Source organism: Mytilus californianus, unplaced genomic scaffold (genome assembly GCF_021869535.1).
Source record: "Mytilus californianus isolate M0D057914Y unplaced genomic scaffold, xbMytCali1.0.p SCAF_17, whole genome shotgun sequence".
NCBI lineage: Eukaryota > Metazoa > Mollusca > Bivalvia > Mytilida > Mytilidae > Mytilus > Mytilus californianus.
In genome coordinates, this window is record NW_026262659.1 from 10,671,788 (window position 1) to 10,692,339 (window position 20,552).

General features: G+C 32.1%; 1 protein-coding gene across 2 annotated transcripts in view; it reads left to right on the top strand.

Annotated features, from left to right (window-relative positions):
- Positions 1-20,552, top strand: part of LOC127726365 (uncharacterized) — a 111,393-nt gene that overhangs the window by 64,199 nt on the left and 26,642 nt on the right. For both annotated transcript variants that reach the window (XM_052233725.1, XM_052233724.1), the window contains exons 25-32: positions 1,137-1,229; positions 2,869-3,048; positions 9,451-9,522; positions 12,268-12,378; positions 13,235-13,477; positions 14,087-14,201; positions 16,065-16,198; positions 17,162-17,239. In XM_052233725.1, the coding sequence (XP_052089685.1) occupies positions 1,137-1,229; positions 2,869-3,048; positions 9,451-9,522; positions 12,268-12,378; positions 13,235-13,477; positions 14,087-14,201; positions 16,065-16,198; positions 17,162-17,239 (1,026 nt within the window). The remainder of the gene's footprint in view (positions 1-1,136; positions 1,230-2,868; positions 3,049-9,450; positions 9,523-12,267; positions 12,379-13,234; positions 13,478-14,086; positions 14,202-16,064; positions 16,199-17,161; positions 17,240-20,552) is intronic.

Here is a 20,552-nt window from a genome sequence, read left to right on the forward strand (position 1 = left end):
GTATAGGGTTCAAGGCTTGTTCCTGTTCAGTGTTCAATGAACTGAAAGATATAGGGTTCAAGATTGGTTTCTTCTCAGTGTTCAATTAACTGACAGATATAGGGTTCAAGATTGGTTCCTGTTCAGTGTTCAATGAACTAACAGATAAAGGTTTCAAGATTAGTTCCTGTTCAGTGTTCAATGAACTGACAGATATAGGGTTCAAGATTGGTTCCTTCTCAGTGTTCAATGAACTGACAGATATAGGGTTCAAGATTGGTTCCTTCTCAGTGTTCAATGAACTGACAAATATAGGGTTCAAGATTGGTTCCTTCTCAGTGTTCAATGCACTGACAGATATAGGGTTCTAGATTGGTTCCTGTTCAGTGTTCAATGAACTGACAGATATAGGGTTCAAGATTGGTTCCTTCTCAGTGTTCAATGAACTGACAGATATAGGGTTCAAGATTGGTTTCTTCTCAGTGTTCAATTAACTGACAGATATAGGGTTCAAGATTGGTTCCTGTTCAGTGTTCAATGAACTAACAGATATAGGTTTCAAGATTAGTTCCTGTTCAGTGTTCAATGAACTGACAGATATAGGGTTCAAGATTGGTTCCTGTTCTTTTACATTTGTATTCATGAGTGATGTCAATGAGTACTCAATTACTTGAGTATCTCTCAGTAGGACAGTATTGAAAACTAGTGGAAAATAGTTCATGCATGTTCAGGACGAGATGAAGTTTTAACATTTATTATTGTGATTTTTGAAAAATGGACAGAAATGCGAGATTAATTATTGAAATTTCAGGAAAATCTGCATTCAGATATATGTATCAGATATCATAATGCAATTTCTAATTACTGCGATATTCACCCAGTTACATTATTCGCATTAATATAAACATTATTCGCATTAATATAAACATTATTCGCATTAATATAAACATTATTTGCATTAATATAAACATTATTCGCATTAATATAAACATTATTCGCATTAATATAAACCACTCAATAATTTCTGAATTTACAGTATATATATATAAATACATATTTGTATATATTGCATTATTTTAGACTAGATTTAGTAATTAATTAAAGAGAGAGAGAGAGAGGAGACTACAAACAATTTTTTATTTGTTTTGTGTTTGTAGAGAATGGCAATGATAAAAAGTGTTAAAAGATATGAGAAGAAAATGGAAGATTTGATAGATATCATCAAGAGTCTTATACTGGATATTGAAAAGGTAAACATATCATACAAAGGCTTTATGGTATATTTTGAAAAAAGGGAGAATGAAATAGGTTAAATTTTTAGAAAATGGAATGGACAGAGCAAAAAAGGAAGGAAAAAAATAGATTAGAAAATTAAAGTGAGGTCACAGCATCAATTATTTTCTGTACAGCCAGATTTAAGACAGTTTTTGTTTGACATTGTTGTATTCTGTTTTCTAGTTGCAGAATGTAATGGAACAATTGTTTTGGTTTTCCTATACTGTGGATTCATTTATTTTCGTGGGTATCAATTTTCGTGGATAGAGAAAAAAAGACGTTTCGTGGTATACGTAAATTCATGGATTGCTGATTACAAAAAAAAAAATTCAGATACGTAATTCGTGGATTTCTTTTTGATTTAGGAGATCATATAACCTCCTTGGTTTGATCAATAATAAAACAAAGAAAAAAGAAGGAATTCATTGAAAAAGTTTTGAATTGTCAAAATCCTCGCTTGGTCATTCTAGGTTAAAGTGTTCATTGAAAACTTCTATTACAATAATGGACAATGACAAATAATTATTTGTTTGTTTTTACAATTTATAAATTCTTGTCGGAATTTTATAAGGCATTCAAAACTCTGATTGAAAGCTCATTTCCCTAATCAGATATAATAAACAGTCATATAAGTAAAAGGTGTGAAAATAAATGTTCATGTCATAAACAATATTACCTACGGGCAATATCCCCTTACTTAATCCTATTGATTTTTTAATCACCAGTAAACCAAACTATGACACGATAATTACCAACTTGCAGTTATTTTCCATGAACAGTTTTAATCAATTTTAAAAAGTAAATTATCACTGATATTCGATATATTTATTATTGATTTAACCAAAATACTTGTATCTTCTTTCAATAAAAACTTGTGTTATGTTACAATGTTTACCGCTAGTCAACACTATACTAGAACTGCATAACATAACCGGAAATAAACATCCGACTCCATACACATTTCTCAGGATTATTCTTCGTTGAATTCTGAAATTAGTGGTTCCCTGTGACCCACGAAACCCACGAGATTGGTATACCACGAATAAAAATGAATCCACAGTATCACTCTGCTAGCGATTCCAAAAAAAAATCTTTAAAAACACAAAACACTCAACTATAATAAGAGCTGCTTTGGATAGAAATTGACCTTAAGCAATTTCACGTATACATGTACATATACAAGACTTTGATTGATTTTTGAACATTCAAATACGAAATAAAAAGATGAATATTGCTCTGTTTTGTAGGTTTGTTATATCAACTCTATTGTCAAACAGTTTCAGACTTTGCAGAGAGATTTATTAACCCGAAATAATTTAACAGACGTATTGACATTCATTTGCATAAGATAGATTTCTATCCGACCCAGCTCATAAGATAAATTGATTGGTGTTGTAAGGTGTATCTGTCAGACTGGATTCACTTGAGTGTAGCCCATAATATAGAATTATATTGATATTAATACCATTTAACAAGGGTTACTCTTATGTTCATTTATAACCAACTTTTAATGAAATCACAGAATTAATTAAGCATATGTTCATAAGTAGCATTATAGCAAAAACAGATATCTACATGTTTTTTTTATTCAAACAACATTATATATACTTATAGAATACAATGAGCAACCCAGCTATATTTTTAAGTTACTGCTGGGCCAATTCTCATGAGGCTTGTAGTGTTACTACACAGGCCAAAGAAGGATCTCTAGGCTTTGGTGACCCCAGAGCTATAAAGAAACACATAGAAAAAGCTGGTCTACCTTGCTGGTTGGATATTGAACAGATGGGAAAGGTAAAATGAAAGTTTTAACTTATTTTCATGGCCCCACATTAAAGTTGTCGGGCCATAATAGTTTTACCCTTATCCGTCATTCTGTCATTCCACAATGAATAGTTATACGGTCTTTTTCTCTAGATGCCTTCACATTTTGAACAAATTTTTAGTATGTGAGTCTACTATGATTGAGTAACAGAATGAGTTAACGTTTGGTTTTGCTCCGCTGATTTTTGCAGAAATTTCAGGCTTTGGACATTGAAAATTTCATGGAAATAGCAGTAATACAGACTTTTTTCTAAATGTCTTCACATATTGAGCTGATTCTTAGTATATGAGCCTACTATGATGAGTTAAATATCAAATTTAAGTTTGGTTCTGCTACATTGATTTTTGCTGAAATTACGGGCTTTAGACCTTGAAAATTTTGTGAAAATAATAGTTATATGGACTTTTTTCTTAAATGTCTTCACATATTGAGCTGATTTTTAGTATGTGAGCCTACTATGATGAGTTACAGATCAAGTTTAAGTTTTGATCCACTCCATTGATTTTTGCTGAAATTACGGGCTTTGGACGTTGAAAATTTGGGAAAATAACAGTTATCAGCCAAAATCAGTTAAACGGGACCATAGCAACAACAAAAACGACGAGAATCAGCCTAACACTTCAGCAGTTATAACATTTATTTTTTTAATGTGGTATATTGCAACTTCTTATTTTTTTTATTATGAGCACCGAATAGTCTTACTATATATTTTTTTCAGCAACTCATTTGAAACACGTTATTACGTGGTGTGAATTACGTTACTTGCTCTGCTCTAACCTTTTTACAGAAATTACCAATATGACAATCCGAGATAATCATAAATCAATATATTAAAAACTTCAATCACATATAAGTTTTGGAAAAACATCGATCTTTGTAGACATTTTTCATTTCTAATTTTTTTCCCAGGTTTTTTCCGACGTCATAATAAATGATCTTCTGATTTTTTTATAGAAATTGAAATACATATTTTTCACGTTTGAATATAGAATATATAATCGCAATTGAATGCTCAAAATATTTATCAAATCAATATATGTATACATTTCATTCCATTTAAAAAAAATCTGTCCATAATTTCATTGCATTAACTGAACTTTTGTGCATTGGAAAAGCATATCAATCAGGTAACGTAATTCACACGAATATCAAAATGTTTTTAAAATGCAATGATTGACATAAATGAAGTATATATATATGTGTAGCAATATATTATGAAGTCTGATTCTTTGTTTTATGAATACATAATGAATGGTGTGTGTCTGGAATGTGTTCTGGTTTTACAGTATCATATATGAATAAACAAATAGTATTCTAATTGGATTTAATCAACAAAATTCAAGAAACAAACTTTATATCAACAATTAAAATATGAAATTCATAACGTAATAAGATAGAATTTGAAAATTTAAACCATTTAAGATATATTATCTATACTATACGACAAATGCTCAGAAATAATATTCGTGAGTCAATGGTAACGTAATTCACTCAAATTCAATCAGACAAAATAGTAACAAATTCAGCAAAAACGCCAAATATCTCCATGCATTTAGGGGTAAATTTGATAAATGGACAATATTACACTTAATTTAACATTCATAAATGAACAGATAATCATCGACATTCACTTTTTGTGAATTATGTTACCACAATTTCATGAATTAAGCTCATTGAATGTTTGTTTTATAGTAGACTTTCGATTTTGTTTACATCCTCGGGTAATATTTTATACATTCTGACAGGTTTTCTGCCTACTGGAGCTGGATTTTGAACCTGACAAACGATGTCTGTCTCTGTAACCCACAGTTCTTCAGGTCTTGTTGGCCACTTCATGGTGTGGGATACTGGATTACTCTTCGTCATAAATGCCAATTGATATTCATTATCATTGTTGTCAAAATCAAGCACCTTACAAATGTACCAAACATTGTCATATACACTTGCCACAAACGTGTCCTTTTGGTAGCTCTGCTCAAACACTGATGTCTGTTGTGCTTGTAATGACTCTCCTTTTACGTGTGGCTCTACTTCGTCTTCCTGTGGTACATTTGCTTGTAATTCAATCTTGTTGGTTTCAGTCCCAGGTGCATTTCTTTTTTGTTTTCCCTCCAGAGAAACAGATCGCCAGCCGTCACAAGCAGGATGAAAGCGTCCGTCACTGAAACAAAGTAGACAGAAACATGAGGTGTTTCTTATGCTTATTACATTTCTTGAAATAGGAACAACAGCATGTAATTCCATAGTGCCTTTCACTGCAACGGAATTCCATTCTTTCATTTCGTTGTTTGCGCTCTGACATTTGGATTTAGGAACGAAAATGTAAGTTATGTTACTTGTTTCTTGAGACTTCCCCCAGTTGAAGAAATCTACCGGTGTTTGGATTACAACCTTTTGTTGTCTGACGGCCATGTCTGCAAGTCGTTTTGCCGTTCCACCTACCCCGTCGCAGGGTCCCTTTCCGTGTCCAGCTTCGAAGTAATGCCAAGAGGCTGTGATTCCATCAAACAACATACCATGTAACGTTATTAAATGAAAAATGTATTTGTTCCTGTATTGTGATGTTGGCGAATCTGTGATGTAGTGCACAGTTTTAGTTCCAGGAGCTATTTGCAAAATCTTTGGTATCAAATCCTTTATGAATGCATATACCGTTGATGAATTGTGACCTGGTTCGTCGGAAACGAACACAAACGATTTATGATGAAGATTAATATCGCCGTCAACTTTATAGTATAAAACAACGGGGTGTAATGTAACGGAAGCTTAGTCGAAATAAGCGGATTGTACTTCATCTGCATGAACGCACGAATAATTTTCCGCGAAGTCCATTTGACATATGACGTTATATTTTGGTAAGTTTTCCTTTAGGGTTCGTATCTGTTCATATTGAGTTTGTACCCTGTATACATGAGCTCGAAACTCATTTAACGATGTTCTGATCAGTGTGCCGAATTCATGTCTATTTGCTTCACATTGCACAACATTCATTCTTTTTTTCATCATTCCCTTCTCCTCTACATCAACCCTTTTCCATTCAGAGTATTTTATTTTCTCATCTTCCAACTTAGTTATTTTCGCTAAAACTTCATCATCTGTCATCTGTCTTATTAGTTGATCTGGATTTGATGTAGTAGTAATATTTAGTGCTTTCAATGTTCTGACTTTTAATGCCATATTTTGATGGCGCTGACAAAGGCACGTTCTCCTGTTTCCGTAAGATGCTAATACATAATTTGCTGGCCGAAAACGTCTGAATACAGAAACACTTAATTTTGTCAGTACATTCTCGGACAAAAATTTCTGATGTAGATTGTCTAAATAGTCATTTAACACTCTTTTTTGCTTTTTCTCTTTTCCGTCTTTTTTATTGTCTCGTTTACCCGGGAGACACGTACTGTTATCGTCCCTTTCGAGAAAGGCTATTACTTTTGAACGAAGATCTTCTCTTGCAGCCTTCATGCGGGTTTTCTTTTTTTCCTTCTCTCTTTTTGATTTTATTTTCATCAGCTGTTTTCGGTTTACCTTTATGTCATAACTTAGCCTTCTTATGCATTTATGATCTCGTATGGCCTTTCCTGTTATAACTTGTAGAACAGGGAATTTGTTTTTCTCGTGGCTTACTGATTCTTTAATTTCTGATATAAGGCAGTTGTGATACGTAAGTTTCTTTTGAAGCTCCGGATATTTAGTCGGAGAAAGATTAGCTTCTCTTAAATCTTTATTTGCTTTACGCATAGGGCTTGAAATTGGTTGTTCAAGATTTTTCTTATTATCTTTATTTTCTCTTGCCATTCTTCTTTGTAATCTTTTTGTAATCGTCCAGTTGCATCTTTTCAACTCTTGAATTTTCTGTGTCATTTTATTTATTTTATAATTAGCTTTGGCAACTGCTCGACTTGTTCTCTTTCTCGTCTGAATTTTGTTTTTTGATTTCAATTGAAAATTCAGCTTAACTAGCAACGGAGGAGGTTGTTGTTGTTGTTGTTGTTGTGTGTTAGATCTTGTTGAGCACTCCGGTACTTCGTCTTTGTCATTTTGTGGGACTCTATCTTTAGCTCTCTTTTTTGCCATGCACTGTCGTATTTTCGTCCTTCTCTGTTCTAGTTTTTTCTTTGATAGGGCTGATGTATCAACGTAATAACGTTTAACTCTTTCTCTCTCTTTCTGAAGATACGCATTTCCATCCTTTTCCTTTTTGCGATCTCTATAGGCTTTTTGGATTTCGGCTCTGCTTTTCCCCATTTCAAGCAAATCTTAAAGGAAAAATATATATATTGTACATGTAGTTCTTTTCTGTCTATATCTTACCAATAATTACTCATTAAAAACTTATCCTAAATGTATAAAAAAAAACATGCACATATTTTCATATCACGTATGTACTGTATTGTATATATATATATGTGTGTGTGTGTATGTATGTATGTATGTATGCATATGATATTTAACTTGAAGTGAGCAATATTCCAGCTATATCATTAAGGAACAAGGTGTAATAAATTGAAAGTATCCGCCATTGTATAGGACTTGCATATGCACACTCTTTTCGTAATCATTGTGTGTAAACAAATGTGTTTTCAATGCATGGGGATAGCAAAACCGTTGTTTCTTTTATTTCGATACTCCCGATTTATAACAATAACATTATCTCATAAATAAAATCGCTGAATATCCTTACTTATTTTATGTGAATTACGTTACAAGAAGTGTGAATTACGTTTTCTTGCTAAATGAATATGAACCCTCACCTTACAGAACTTTCAGTGCTTTGATTTTTAATGCATGTAAGTTCGACATATTTTTTTATCCACTATAATAGGGTTTTAATCTTTTATGTCAAAATTATGACTTGTTTATGTCAATTTTAATATTTACCTACCACAGAAAGTTCATACACTTTTGTTTAATTGTGTGTTTTTGCATTTCACCAAAGCACAAAATTCGTCTGCTATAGTTTCCGGTTGTGAAAAATGAATAAAGGAAAGATTTTTGCACCAAACTAAAGGTTTAAAGAAAGATTTAGTTTTGCCATGGTAACGAATTTCACATCACGTATTTCACATTTTATGATGGAACAAGATTTTTACCATGAATAATTGCCTTGAACAATGTCAACTATACATATTTTTTATTAGGCTTATGGTATTGTTAAAATACTGGGTTCGTTTTATGTGTTGTGAATACCTTATTATAAAATATTGGCGTAACGTAGTTCACATTCTTAAATAAATAAAAAAAAATGTTCAAATAAGTTTGTTTATATATAGACACATATCTATATTACAAATTAAATGATACACCTGTTTTAAAAAGGGTATATGGCTATTATTTCTTTCTTTTTAGACAAATAATCTCGGCAATATTAGATGGTATACATGAATTCTACATGTCCGTAACGTAATTCACATGAAATGACTGGACATTCGATTAAAAAAAATTGTGTATGGAATTTTAACTTATACACTTACCTTGCTATTTTTATCTGATTCTGTAACTGTAGAAAGGTAAACAGCGCGCAAATTGTACGGTTATCGATCATATTTTGTTTCGTAAAATGCAATGTCCTTTTTTGAAAACGCTTTTGGACACAGCGTTTTGACTTTGCTTTCAAACTTCAAAATATCATAACTTTTTAGTCTGTCATCAGAATATCACATAATTTGAGGACTTTATTGTTATTTTTTTATTTTATAAGAATACACGCCGTTGTTAGACCATCTAGTTTTAATTTGATCTAAAGTATCAATGATATGTGCTGGACTCGTTTATGTGGTATTGGTTCCATTTAACTGATTTTGGCTGTTATACTGACCTTTTATCTAAACACTTTCACATATTGAGCTGATTTTTGGTATGTGAATATAAAAATAAGAAGATTTGGTATAATTGCCAATGAGACAACTCTCCACCAGAGACCAAAAGTCATAGAAGTTAACAACTATAGATATAGGTCACTGTACAGCCTTCAACAATGACCAAAACCCATACTGCATTGTCAGCTTTAAAAGGCCCTGAAATGAAAATAATTCAAGAGAGAAAGCTAAAGGCCTAATTTATTTAAAAACAATGACCAAGATAATATGTTATCCAGTTGCCAGATTTCCAAGTTCAATTTGAGTAGTTATAAAACAAATTTTTGTACACTTCAAAAATTTCTACCACTTCAAGAATTACTACATAATAATACTGTTTAAATTTTTTTAGAATATACTTGTGGTTGTTAATAGTTATAGAGCCTTTGGATAATCAATATAAATTTGAAACACAAAAGTGATACAAAAAGTAAAAGATTTTGTGCAATTGATTTATTTTGTACTTATTTAATGATTTTTAATTGTGCTATTTTGACAAGTTTTTTTGTATTGTAGTTTGGTATTTACCAAGATATCACTATTGGATTACAGAATTCTAAAGTTTTAGTTATCTGTGTCTCTGATGAGGTGAGAATAAATACACTACAACTTTCGATTTAAGTAGATTGCAATTATTATTTTTACTTTTTAATAATAAATGCTCAAGGGGTAAAAATTAGAATGGAAAATTTCAACATGTTTTTAAAGGATATGAAATGATTTTAATTAATTGTTTTATTGTCTCGCCTGAAACGAAAGTCACAGTATGTGAGACATATTAAAGGTTTACTAACCAGCGGCAGCACAGATGCCTTATGTTACAAAGTTTTTGTTTGTCATATGTCCATTGTCCTAGACCTCATTTTCATGGTTCAGCGACTACTTGAAAAAAAGAAGATTTTTTTTTTATCTGAAACACTTTCTTATTATAAGTAATAGTATAACTATATTGGGTATATATAGGATCCTTGAAAGGTTAACTTGTCCACCAGACAGGGTTCACCTGACCTCGATTTCATTTCATAGATCAGTCATCAAGGTTAAGTTTTTGTGGTCAAGTCCATATCTTAGATGCAATAAGCAATAGGTCAACTATATTTTGATGTATGGAATGATTGTAAGGTGTTCATGTCAGGCGGGCAGATTTCATCTAACCTTGACCTCATTTTCATGGTTCATAATTCAATGTTAAGTTTTTGTGGTTTGTCTGTTTTTCACATACAGTGAAACTTCTCTTAACCGGTCCCTCTGAATACCGGTTACCCCCCTCCCATACTGGCCAAATCAAGAAGTTCCGGCAGATTTGCATCCAATTAATTGGTTATGTTACCTTATAAAACTGGCCACCTCTTTAAACCGGATACCGGCTATTATTTTTGTATTTAGTTAATCAAAATCAATAAAATCTAACCTCATTAAACCAGTCTTGTCATCTGAAATCACTGATCCGTACATATAATTGTTATGTAAACAAAAGATAATCTGGTCAATCAGAACACCTGCATGCTGATTGATTACTGTTCACCTGTTAATTTTGTTTCAATACCCAATCTAATTATGTTTTGACAGATTAAAATTATTACACATACTATTTATAAGTCGTAATTTTATAAAAAAAATAATGAAATATCATTAAATGTATGGTATTTTTATTTATTATTCCTGCAAAATAAAACAATAAAATAAGATGAAAGAAAAGTTGTAGCTGTATGTTATGGTAAATATACTAAACAAAACTAAAATTTACAGAGGAAAACATATATTTTGATTAAGGTGAAATACATCACATATACTCAAACACACATAAAAAGAAAGTAACTCTTGGTGATTTCAATTTTCAACAAACCGGTCACCCCCCCAAACGGGCCGTTTTCCGTGGTCCGACGGACAGACGGTTTTGAGAAGTTTCACTGTACTATAAGCAATATATATCAGCTGTATTTGGTTATGGAATGATTGTGAGACTTACATGTCCATCTGTGAGGTTTCATCTGACTTTGACTTCTTTTTCATTGTTCACTGGACACAGTTGAGTTTTTCCAGTTTGGTCTTTTCTCAGATACTACAAGCAATAGAGCCCCTATATGTGGTGTATAGAATGATTGTAAGGTGTACATGTCTTTTTTGGCAGGTTTCATCTGACCTTGACCTCATTTTCATGGTTCATTGGTCAATGTTTAATTTTTATGGCTATGTCTGTTTCTCAGATACTGTAAGCAATAGGTCAACTATATTTGGTGAATTGAATTATTACATGGTGTACATGTTGTCTAGCAAGATTCATTTTACCTTAATCTCATTTACATGGATCATTGATAATGTTAAGTTTATGTGATACATGTAGTAGAATCATCATATTACAGACTTTTGACATATATTCAATCATGAAGTACAACCATGCAAGACATTTCAGTATGTGCAATCTGGTTTTCAGTATGTGCAATCTGGTTTTCAGTCAAATTAATATCTCATCGTATACCATTGCACGCAATGACATTCAGGGTTGTTTAAGTTGTAGTGTCTTCAAGGCATGTGTTATATATATGGTTTGAACAAACTGTATTAGAGTCAATAAGTTACAATACATTATTAACTATCCTTATTGAGATTTGTCATTCAAAGACCTCTAAAAAAAACCAACTAAAAATCCATATCGTGAAAAAAAGTCTTTATTATTTTGTACCATCAACAGGGATTCTGAATATTTGATCAAAGGCCTGTATGATTAGATATGTTCAGCATCAGAGCATAGATCTGTAGGATTTTATATGTTCAGCATCAGAGCATAGATCTGTATGATTTTATATGTTCAGCATCAGAGCATAGATCTATATGATTTTATATGTTCAGCATCAGAGCATAGATCTGTATGATTTTATATGTTCAGCATCAGAGCATAGATCTGTAGGATTTTATATGTTCAGCATCAGAGCATAGATCTGTATGATTTTATATGTTCAGCATCAGAGCATAGATCTGTATGATTTTATATGTTCAGCATCAGAGCATAGATCTGTATGATTTTAAATGTTCAGCATCAGAGCATAGATCTGTATGATTTTATATGTTCAGCATCAGAGCATAGATCTGTATGATTTTATATGTTCAGCATCAGAGCATAGATCTGTATGATTTTATATGTTCAGCATCAGAGCATAGATCTGTATGATTTTATATGTTCAGCATCAGATCATAGGCCAATATGATAAGATGTGTTCAGTGGTTTAGAGGGCCTGTATGAGAAGATTTGTTCAAAATTGAACTTTTTGTACTTCTTTTATCCAAATGACTTTAGTTAGGGTATGGTTAGTATAACATTTTATTTGCTTCTAGTATCTGCAATCAGAAGCCTGTATGATGGAAGCCAGGTTTGGAGGTTATAATCTACATTTACCTATGGTTGTATGTGTGGTAGGCACTGGAAAAGATTGGAAAACATCAGAGGTTTGTGAATTATTTTGAAAGTACACAATGTTAAATCTTTTATTCAAAAATGTATTCACATACCACCAATTTGTGTAGAATTCTTTTAATACTCAGAATATCAATAACTATGTAAATAACATAGATCTGTAAAAGTCTAAAACTAGGATTTCAAAAGCCTAAAAATCAGTGATGATTTCACAAATCACAAAAATAAGAATTCACAACTAAAAAAACTTAAAAAATTAATCTGAATACTCACTATCATTCAAGTTCCACAATAAAGCCAGTCAGGTACATTTAAAAAGACACAAAAATAAGTTGATTGATTGGTGATTAACACCACTTACAGCACTATTGTGCTGTTTCGAATAGTGCTGTTTTCGTGGCGGTCAGTTTTTATTTGTGGAGGAAGCCTGAGTGCCCAGAGAGAACCATGACCTTCAGTAGAGTTGAACGCACATGCAGGATGCAAACTCACAACTAAGTGTTGACAGGCTAGTAATACAACAGTTTGACTACTAAGACCACTCGGCCACCAAGGCCCCACAAAAAATAGGAATTTACAACTAAAAATAGTAAAACAATGAATCTGAATACTGACTATCATTCAAGTATCACAATAAAGCTAGTTAGCTACATTTAAAAGACACTTAGCTTTTCAATGTATATTTTCTAAGTAAATTATGATCACAACAGCATGTAATCAGGGTTTAGATTACAATGTCAAATTCTTGGGAGATATTATGCTGAAGAAATACACATAAAAGTTACATTTTTCACAAATTTTATAGCAATCACTAATTTGATTCAATAAAATATTCATACCATGTTCATCATTAACAAGTATATTGAGACATGGATTTTGTGTTTTTAGATTGCTTTAATGATACAGAAGCTAGGAGATGGAGCAACAGTTGTTAAGATGCAGAGAGAAACTCCTGGTTCTTATGACAGAGTCTTGGAACATGTTAAGAATTTTCTCAAGCGCCCAGAAACAGAGAAACAGAAGAAAATGAGAGAGAAACTTGCGAAAGTACAACAAAAACAGGAAAAGACAATGAAAGAAGAATTAGAAAAGAGCCTGAAGCAACAAGGAGACACAAAATTCTCTTTCCAAGTAAATGTTCTTTAAACTCAATCTATTTATTCTGGAGTGTCTTGGGCCAATATATCAAAAATTTTAAAATTAAGATAAGACAATTTCTCCTAAAGTTATATTAGCCTCAGTGAAGTTGATAGAGACTATGGTAAGTTGAGAAATTTATGCAATATCACTTATTATTGTGATTTCAATAATTGCTGCATACAAACAATGCTATCAAAATTTTAAAATACAAGTTATTTTTGCTAAACCTATTCTGTTGCAATTGTGCAAAAATAAAAATATTGCAAAAGTTAATGAATTAACAGTGTTACTTTTGAACTTTTCATGCATGTTCATATGTATGTGTCCATTCACTGAAACCAGAATCTGTGACAACTCCTCTCATAATGGTTGTGTAATATTGTATTATTGTCAGTATGACTGGTATTTTACAATTGAGCAATTTAAATGTATATTGCTAAAGTTTGTATCAAATATTTTGTTAAGCTTAAAATCATCTAAACTGATATAAAACTGTGAAAAAGTAAGATACAAAGAAAGGCTTTTCAATAGATATCTAATGCTTCAAAATAGTTTGAATTTGTTTGCTTGTATTCAATTATCACAAAATACCTTTTATAGGAAGAGATAGAACTGATACAGAGAAAGTTCATGAGACATATTTCCAAAATAACCAGAGCTGATGACTTAGAAAATGAGCTCCCAAAACTTATGGTGTTTGACTTTGTAAAAAAAGGTAAATATTGTAATACATGTAATGTATGTTTGTGTTTTTTAAGCATTAGTGAAATGCTGAAGAAAAATCATGTCTATCATTTCCAGATTTGTATTTACTATATAAAAATAAAAAGATGTTGTATGATTGCCAATAAGAAAATTCTCCACCAGAGACCAAATGAAGTAGAAGTTAGCAAATATAGGTCACTGTAAGGCCTTCAACAGTGAGCAAAACCCATACTGCATAGCAAGCTATAAAAGGCCCCAAATGGCAAATGTAATACAATTCAAACGAGACATCTAACAGCCTGATGCCTGTGTTACCCTCTCAGCCTGAGGCCTGTGCTAACCTCTCTGTTTCACTCTTCTATATCATTGTATTTAATGGTTCAATTTTGTAATCAAAATATGAAATGGAATAAAGCAACCACTCAGCCAATTTTGACGAAATTAGCCTTCAATTACCTTTTGCCAGTATTCTATTTATGCCCTCTCTAGAAGGGGGTATTATGTCTCCTAGCTTTCATCCATTAGTCGTTTGGTTTTTACATCTATTCTGTATCTGGTTTAAAGTTTCAGTTTGTTTTGTTTTGGTGGTCTCGTCAACTTGAAATTAAGTACACATGCATTAATAAAAATAAGGAGATGTGGTATGATTGCCAATGAGACAGCTATCTATTAAAGTTCAATTGAAGTGGATTTAAGCAGTTGTAGGCAACCGTACGGCCTTCAAAATTGAGAAAAAACCTAACCTGTAGTCAGCTAATAAAGGCCCTGACAAGAAAAATGTGAAACAATTCAATTTAGAAAAATAAGGACCTAATTTATAACAAAACAATTTACGAAAAAAACAAATATAACAGACATGAACTAATAACAACCACTGAAATACAGGCTCCTGACTTGGGAAAGGCCAAAAGCATATGGCAGAGTTAAACATCTTTGCTGGCGCCAAACCCTCCCACTTTCCTTGGACAGTGGTGTAACAGTACAACATAAGAACAAACTATAAAAATCAGTTGAAAAAACAAAGAATAAAAACACAGAATAGATGTAGCAGGGAATTTATGCATCCCCCACAACAAATAAAACACTAAGTACAGATCTGAGAGCACTCTCAGATACTGGCAGCTAGTTCAAAGCCAATAACAATGAATAAAAAAGTCATGTATCTAAGACTTTGATATCGATCAGTACACATCCATCATCCAATGTTTATTTTAATGGTGTAACTTTATAAAATATATGCTAAATTATTATTTTGACCCAGATTTCATGGTTTGCTGAACATGGAAATGTGATAGTATGATCAAAAGATTGTACATTATGGACACATATGCTTGTTTTAATTATGCTTGGTTTTTTTTTGGCTATTGCTTGTTCATCTCGGACAACTATATATATATAATGCTTTTAAAAAAGAACAGGCCAAAATATTTATTAAACCTATTATGCAGAATTGAAAATGACAATATAGTAATATTTTTAGGAATTGAACATATGATTTTATTAATTGGTATTATTGGAAGAAGTATCCCAAAAAAGTTTTCTGATCATTTTCAAACAAAACGAGTGCAAATTTTATTTGTTAATGATGTAGAGGTTAATGCAACATCCATGTGACATGTTATAGATCAGTGAATGACTTTGTCTTCTGACTTCATCTGAAGAAAATTGAACCAGATGAAGAGGAGACATTTTTGTTGGTCATCTAAAATAATTTTTATTTTGTGTTTATTTTGAATTATGGGACACCAATGATTTACATAATTCTTTATTGGTGGGAATTGATGCATGACAAAAAATTTCACGCACAATAAGTTGCCAATGTTAAAGTGCCAAGCCACTGTAAACCTGATTTTGAACGTTCTGTATATTTCAGCTCCCGTAAAGAGGACGACCATATCTGACAGGGAAAAAGACCTGCAATCTCAGATGGAAGGAGAGAGGCCTTCAACTGCACATTCTCTTAGGGCTAGGACAAGTAAAATGTCACAAAGCAGAGATAAGATGAAGGTAGGTTTATATTTATATTCCTGGAGTTCTAGGAATATAATACACGTAAATTGTATCTAAGTGTAGATCTGGTCACAGTTGATATAAGAGAATGGAGGATCAGAATTTAGGGCTAGAGTATTAAGTAATACTTACAAGTAATTTAATATCATAAAATTGAGAATGGAAATGGGGAATGTGTCAAAGAGACAACAACCCGACCAAACAGCAGAAAACAGCCTACGGCCATCAATGGGTCTTCAACACAGCGAGATAAAGCTGCACCTGGATACATTTGTAACAGTTACAAAAATGTACAAGTAAGTAAACTGTCATGTGCAGGTGTAATTATTAGAAAGGTCTTCTCTTAACCATGGCCTTATTTTCATTGATAATTGATCACTTCAGTTTTTGTGATACCTATATTTTTCAGGTTTGTATTTTCCTAATATAAAGATGAATGTGCTTTATTGTAATTTTTTGGCACTAAATTTTATTTTTATGAAACAAAAATGTTCAGTTGAAAAAAAAATTTCGAAAGGGGCTATGGATGAAATAATTTCTGCTTTTAATTTTGGTTACTTCAACAATTGTTATATGAATGTTGTTAATGTATTATGCTACATCAAAGTTACAGAAAAAATAGGCTAAAAATGAGTTATGCAATATAAAATTGTTAAACAATAAGAAATTTTACACCTTATAAAATGTTGATAAATTGTCAAGTGACATAGAGATAGAAAATTATCATTCATTGGTCACAAGGAAAATCAATATGTAAAAGGTTAATCCAAGTGAAATTAGGGTGACTGGTCACAAGGAAAATCAAAATGTAAAATGTTAATCTCAGTGAAATTAGGCTGACTGGTCAAGCACTTGTTTCTCTCCATATATAATAGAACAACAATTGAACATTCTTTTACAAATGTATATACAGATAGTCAACCTCCCAATGGATATAATATTTTTAACCTTTTGTTGTAGGCTGTAACATTAGAAGAATTAGAAGATGATTGGCAGGGAGAAGATTTCTGTATACGAGTTCTGTGTGAAGATGAACAGGTCAGTGAATTAAACTTAATGTTGTACATCAATATATTGTATTAAACTATCTACCATCATCAATATGCAGATCTCTAAAGGGATATAGAAACTTTACTGCAGTCTTGATACACAATTTACCAATATTAAGAGATCTATTAATTACACTAACTGGTCAGTTATACACACATTGTACTTTTCACTTTTTTTATGTAATGTAATTTTGCAATACCTACACAGGTAAAATAGCTACGGACGTTTCACGGATGTGGTAATAAACGTCCATAAAACATCCGTAATACGGATGTATTACGGATGATACGGTTACGTCCGTAAAACGTCTGTAAAAATACATCCGTAAAACGTACGTGTAAAAACTGATGTAAAACGGATTTTCCGTTTCACGGACGTTTCTTAAACATACGTATTACGGACGTTTCTGCAACATCCGTATTACGGCTATATCTTATTCAAAGATGTAAAAGTACCATGCATGATATATGCACAACGGCTAATACATGCATAAAGTAAAATTCTTAACTTGCTTTCAACATTCTGCATGCCAGACATACATGTGTATAGTGAATCTCTGCTTCAAGCCTATAACTTTTAATATTTGCATAATATGAGTACATATGAAGTGATCTTTTTCCGAAAAGACCACATGATTTAATTAAAAGTATGAAATATTAAAATAATTAACTGACAATGTCAATGACTGATTTATAATCCTTTTCTCCAGAGCATTTTTTTTTTATATACTTCATTTGCATAGGATTTTTCAATGAAATGCAGAAAATACTTGTACTTTAATGCAATGTTAACTGTACATGAAAACGTTTCAATTGATGCACTACAACACAGCGGCATCATTATAGAGGAAAGGGTTAATTATAGAAATTTAATGAAAAGTGTATAGTAACAGGAACATATATATTGATATACTGTCATGACTGTTCCCAGGTAGTAATTAACAAAATTAAATGGAAAGCTTCTTAACAACAGTCACGATGATTCAACAGTTTTCTCATTCTTTCATACATGTATAATAAAAAAGATAGTGAGTTTCTAAACACTGAATTTTTTCATTGCTTCTTGATGTTCATCATGAACATCCATTTATTTAATTTAAGATATGGTTGTACTTTTCCATCAACCATTTTAAAACATATCTTCCAAAAAAAATCTAGAAAAGGAGTCAACTTGTGAGTGAAATTATATAAAATTAAAACAATGTTAATTAAAAAAAATATCTTTTTCCTGTATGTAAGGTCAAATAAAAAAAAATATGTGTGTTTCTTATTTCCGCAACTACCCTATATTTTAAGCTTAGAAATAGCCTACCCTAAAGTTTTTTTGATTTATCAATAAGCACTGTTAAAGTCAGAATTTCTCTCCCATCAGCCTATAGACTCAATGTAAAAAAAAATTGTAAAATAAGAAAAATCCCCTACCTATCCTATTTTTTTCAAAGATGTAATAGGAAACACACATATTATTTCATTTGGCCTAATTAAGAAATAAATGTAATTGAAAAAAAATCTTTATATTTTTTAAAAGATTTTATTTTTAAAAGCCTGTCCTCGCAATATTAAGTTGAATTATACAAAGAGTGCTTGGTGTCTTTCCCACAAACAACTAATGATGGATGGCTAATTAATTGCCATGAATGCAGTTAAAAGAATATAAAAATCTAACATTTAACCTTATTTGTAACGCTTGAGTAAAAATGACTGGATGTATATATATATTGTACATGGCTGAATTAAAATTACCGCATTATGGCGCATACCTGGTTTCTTCAAACATGTCAAATGAGACCAATGGAAATAGACCTGACTGTTGTCAATACTTGATTGTTGATCATTCTGATTATCTGTCCAAGTACAAAACTATGCTAACAAGAAATTGCACATGAGCATATAGAAAGTACTTGAAAAGTTTCAGATTGTTTGATGTCTGAAGTAGTTTCTATCCTGTTCAATGACTGAATGAGGATCATGAGATTTAGGGGGAAGGAAACACTCTTATCGTGTTTAAATCACGACAACCAATGCAATAGTCACATGGTGTTACTTCGTCCCCTATACCCGCCCTTATATTAAAGCCCTTATACAATGCATCTGAGACTACTATAACCTCAGACTATAACATAGTGTTATAATAGTCTCAGAATATATGTAGAATAATGCCGGTAACATTATAACTTTATCATACATTTATTCTCCTTTGGTGTGGAATAAAATCAAATTACCTGCAGTGCTTCTATTTTATTAAGTTGTGTTTCAAGCAAGCATTTGTGAAAACAGTACTATTTAAAGTATTTTTGGGCAAGATAGAAAATTACAGTACAGGGCCTTTTGGTGTAGGTCTATTGTTAATGATGAAATTGAAAGAGGATACCAATTAAATTAATTTATAACCAAAAATCTAATTAAACGAGAAAAGCCAGAGAATAAAAGATAAAACAACAATAACTTACCATTACACATAAACTGACTGATCCAGAAATTTTCATAAAGGGGGTGGGGGCACTGACTGTTAAAAAGCAGGCCTCACTAGTCATGCCATTGGCGGATCCAGATATTTTCATAAGTGGGGCCCACTGACTGCCTAACCGTGAGGGTCCCGCTCTGGTCATGCTTCAGTGATTTCCTATATAATCAACCAAATCCCCCCTGGCCCCTCTAAATCCACCTCTGCATGCTTAAGTGATAATCCCTATACAATCAATCAAATTTTTCCCACAAAAAGGGGAGGGGCAGGGTGCACTAAATCCGCCTCTGTGTGCAACATGAACATCCAAATGATACATGAATGAACTCAAGTAGTGATAGTAGTGAACAGTTCGGAACTTCCCGGGCTGCTCAACATGTGGCAACCTACGTCTTAGTATAATTGCAAATTTAGTAAGTAAAATTTTGATTTGATTCGACATTTTGACAAACATGATAACATAAGGGACTGACGACATCATAAGATCGATGTAGGATAAAAAAAAAACTTAAATCAAATAGTTTGGTGGTGGGGTGGGTGGGTAAAAATTGCTGCAAGTTTTGTTTATCCAACATCAATTTTACATATATATCAAATCAATTTTTCCCAAATTAAGTGAAAAGGGGGGGGGGGGGGGGGGGGGGGGGGTCAGTGAATTATCCTACATTGAACTTTTGATGTCGACTCGTCCCTAAGATCTGGTGAGCTTTTCGTTGAATATAGGAGATAGTGATTAAAGTATTTGCAAGCAAAGTTCATAAGTTGAGAATTATAAAACAAAATATATTGTTTAACCTTGGACCAATAGATCAAGTTCAAAATTTAGCCATTTCAAGGA